Source organism: Gossypium arboreum, chromosome 5 (assembly GCF_025698485.1).
Source record: "Gossypium arboreum isolate Shixiya-1 chromosome 5, ASM2569848v2, whole genome shotgun sequence".
In the NCBI taxonomy this organism is placed as follows: Eukaryota; Viridiplantae; Streptophyta; class Magnoliopsida; order Malvales; family Malvaceae; genus Gossypium; species Gossypium arboreum.
The window spans coordinates 92,594,527-92,598,532 of NC_069074.1; the positions used below are offsets into that span (position 1 = coordinate 92,594,527).

The 4,006-nt window shown below is 38.0% G+C and overlaps 1 protein-coding gene across 1 annotated transcript; it reads right to left on the reverse strand.

The window, feature by feature from the left end:
* Positions 1–2,182: 2,182 nt before the first annotated feature.
* LOC108489711 (putative pectate lyase 21) lies at positions 2,183–4,006 on the reverse strand. Its single transcript, XM_017794416.2, has 4 exons — positions 3,714–4,006; positions 2,893–3,615; positions 2,673–2,811; positions 2,183–2,538 (listed from the first exon to the last, which is right to left on the reverse strand). Exons 1-4 carry the CDS (start codon positions 3,875–3,877, stop codon positions 2,320–2,322), a joined length of 1,245 nt encoding a protein of 414 aa, XP_017649905.2. The 5' UTR covers positions 3,878–4,006; the 3' UTR covers positions 2,183–2,319.

Consider the following 4,006-nt stretch of genomic DNA (forward strand, 5'->3'; position numbering starts at 1 on the left):
AAATGCCGCTAATTCTCACTTTTTTGTGGCGTTTTCTATATAAGCGCCGCTAATATTGATATTTTGCGGCGTTTTTTTTGCAAGCGCCACTATAACTCTGACCTATAGCGGCGTTTTTATACAAATGCCACTAATGTGTAAATTTTGCAGCGTTTTTCGTCCAAACGCCGCTGAAAGCGCCGCTAGAAGTCTATTCTACTGTAGTGTCATCTCGATGTTATTTCATTTTCCTCTCTTCTTTATCTTTATCGCTGCTCAAAACAAGAGATAGTTATGATAAGCTCTACATGGAGCAGTGATCATGAAAGTAGAAAAAGTAAAGAACCTAACAAGCTGGTAAAGTTCTTAGTCCTTTTGTATACGTAAGATCAAAAAAATGAAGTTAAGAAATTTCAAAAAACCTTTTTAAGGGTTCTACATGTTTCAGGAAAAATGAGTTTTAAGTTGAAAATGTTGGGTTTGACTTATGACCTTGGTTGTTATGCTTAGCTACTAGGAGAATGACAACTTTGACATTTGAAAAAGCTAAGTTGAGGAGGTCAAGAAGCATCAAGTGAGTTTCAGTACCCCATTTTCGGGAATGTTGAGTAGCTGGCTTAATTTTGTGCTAAGTTCTCTGATGGTGAATGAACTCTGTTGATTGTGAATGATAAACTTGTATAAAAATTTCTTGCTATATGAGTATCCACCAATGTAGTAAAGTGTGTGAAATATTTAGGATTTCATGTTTAAAAATATAGCGTACTCTATGCTAGTATGTGAGTGAAATGCATGTATTGTATGATTATAACGATGACAAATTAATTGATGAGATAGATGAAGCTAGGTTTGGGAATGAAAATTTCTGTTAGATACCACCATACGAGATTGCTGAGTGCACCTGTGATGTGTGAAGCTCCGGGCCTTGTGGATGAGACACTATAGTGTTCGAACATCAATGTTAGGAATGACGAAATGGAGGAACGGACAAAAGAATAAGAAAAATAGAATTCCTGTTAGATATCGTCATACAGAGTTGCTAAGTGCACCCGTGATATGCAAAGCTCCTGGTGTTAGGGGGGGATGCTTTAATGTTTAACCATCAATGTTAGATATGAGATGAGTCAATATCGATGCATATTAGGTTCCATAAAGCAACACTATGATGGTGGTTAGCAGGCTTTATGGGGTGACATCGCGACGACAGTAAGGTCCTACAGGGTAACATTTTAAAAGAAATCTAACGTGTAAGACCATAGCTTGACTATGGCAGCATATGGAGTCTAGCAGGAGAGTAAATATGGGGGAGTTCGTCAGGACAATAAACACGGGGTAGTCTGCTAAGACGTTAAACATGGAGTTGTATTGTATAAGACAATAGCTCGACTATGACAGTATATAGAGTCCGCCAGGACAGTAAACATGGGATAGTCCACCAAGATGTTAAACAAAAGTTTGTATTGTGTAAGACCATAGCTCAGTTAAGTTTTAACATTTAAGATCATTGTAGATATTCAGTCATATTTCTTTTATCATTTTCATTTCTTTTAACTTTCCCTGCAGCTGCTCGGTGAAAGCCCACCAACATATCTTTGCAGTCCCCAAGGATTACTGAAACTGGCATGGATTACCTCCCTTATTGGAAAAATCTTCTTTTCTATTGGTATGCAACATTTGAAGAAACAATTCTGTTTTCACCACCTGTACAGCTATATGGTTGCCTCTTATCAGGAAGTTCGACAGAGTCTGTTTAGACCGTATAGTGTATGAGGTGCGATTTAACGGCTAAAGAGTATGAATACGAAGTGCTACTTGTCCCCTTCTGATTTCTATAGCGTATATGGTCTGTGTCTGGTCCTGTCTTTTCTTTTTTCTCTTCAACTTTTCCGGTATATTCTTTACAAACATAACTCATATTGCTCTGCAACTGTGTTAAATTCTTGCAGACTGGACCACGGAAAATTCATTTAAACTGTCACAATCCTCAGCCAGAAGTTATAAGATCATTTTACCTATTTTAGAATAAGTGTATATTTAAGGCTGAAAATTGGGAATAACTTAATGAGCTGTGATTTTTAATATACTGTTTCAACTGTGTAACCATTTGATTAAAGCTAGTTAAGATCTGTCTGCCCCTACCTTATTTTTTTCCCTAACTGGGGGACAGAAGTTGAATTACAAAAGCTTTTGTAGCATTATCGTATAATCTACAACCTTTTTAACCCCTGCTTTGTCATTTTTTGTTAATGTTGGAAACTAAATCCAAAAATAACAACAAAAGGTTCATCTGAATTCGGATAATGAAAATGTACAGAAAATAGAAACTTGGTTGGCTAGATATTAGCAGCCGTAGCCTTTTCGGCAACGTAGGGAACCAGCAAACTGAGCTGTCTTTGTTAGAAGTGAAGATGGTCTTGCCACCATGCTTGATGCTTTTATGTAGCTTTCTGAAGCTTCTTCTCCAGAAGGTGTGAAAAAAGCACCATTAAGCATCATATCTCCTTCTGATCTCCAATTCCAGTTCTTCCACTCATCAAAGTAGCTTTCACGTTTCGTCACCTGATTAAAAAAATAAATAAATTGTTGACAGAAATATGGTAACCTATGGAGTAATTTTTTGCTTAAGTCTTTTAGCTCTTTTATTTTATGTTAGGATGGAGTTAGTATAGGTACATTCGGGTGGAGAAACTTGCCTCCTTTGAATAATTGCTATCTGATGCTACGAATACATTCCCTTGGCTATTGATTGTCGGGTTGGCACTTCCTCCGATTGCATACATCTGCCAACCGGTGTATACATTGTTAACAATGTGAAAATATCCATGCCTGCACCTGAAACATTTTGACTACGTGTTTAGATATCCATTTATATTGTGCTACTTGTGTGTGCATATTGCTGCAGGCGAATGCTACCTCGGCATTCTCTGAACCAGGCCTTCCCCAAAGTAGTTGAAAGCTATTGTTACTTGCATGTTCTTGTCATCAAGGAACTCATCACTATGACCCATAAGCATGACTTCATTGTGATGTAGCATATAGTTGTTAGAGATTGTTATGGATGTTGAACCATACGTGGCATCAATGAGCCCGTCATAACAATTTGCTAGTGTGCAGTGATCAATCCACACATCCCGCGAGCCAAATATCGAGATCCCATCTCCATCAGATCCACTGTGAGGAAACGGGTCCCACACCATTGCATACCCTGACGGTAAGCACTTATGTATGTAGATGTTATGTATGATTACATTACTCACATTGTGTAACGTTATGCACGGTCCACTTGTGATTTGGATGTCGTGTCCTCTTCCATCGATGGTCTTGTACGAGTTGATCAGCAGTTGTTCTCTTAGGTTTATGACCATGTCATGATCAAAGATGATCCACAGAGGTTCAGTTTGAATAACTGCATGACGTAATGTACCTGGAGTTGGATTTAGGGGATCATCATTACCTGAATCCGTGACTACATAAACATCACCATCTCGACCCCCAATGGCATTTTTCCCGAACCCAACCGCACAATCAGCTAGCTTTCTCCGGTTGGCTTCCCATTCAGGGTCACACCTCCAGCAATCATCTATAGGATTACCAGTTCTACATTGTTCCATATCCAACTGCCTTCTTGTTGAGTACCTATTTAGATGCCATGTCACATTATCGAAACTTCATTAGAAAAATACGAGAAAATCATTAGGTCGAGAATGAAGCTCCGGAGAACCGGAGCAACTCACCTAGGTACTGGTTCTGATATTTGCTGAGGAACATGTCTAGAGAATGTTAAGGTAGCATGTAAGCATATGAGTAGGGAAACTAGATAGAACCTTGCCATCTCAAGGAAGCTTTTAGCTACAATGGAGAGATGACTATTTTTTATATTAACGTTTACACATTGCATGATTTTATATATATTATCATGAACAATATATTCATTATACTAAAAAAATGTCCTCAATGCATTAATTAGCAAAATTCGTATAAGAAAAAACATAGGAATTGAATGATGCTGTGAAAAGCTGGTTAGATT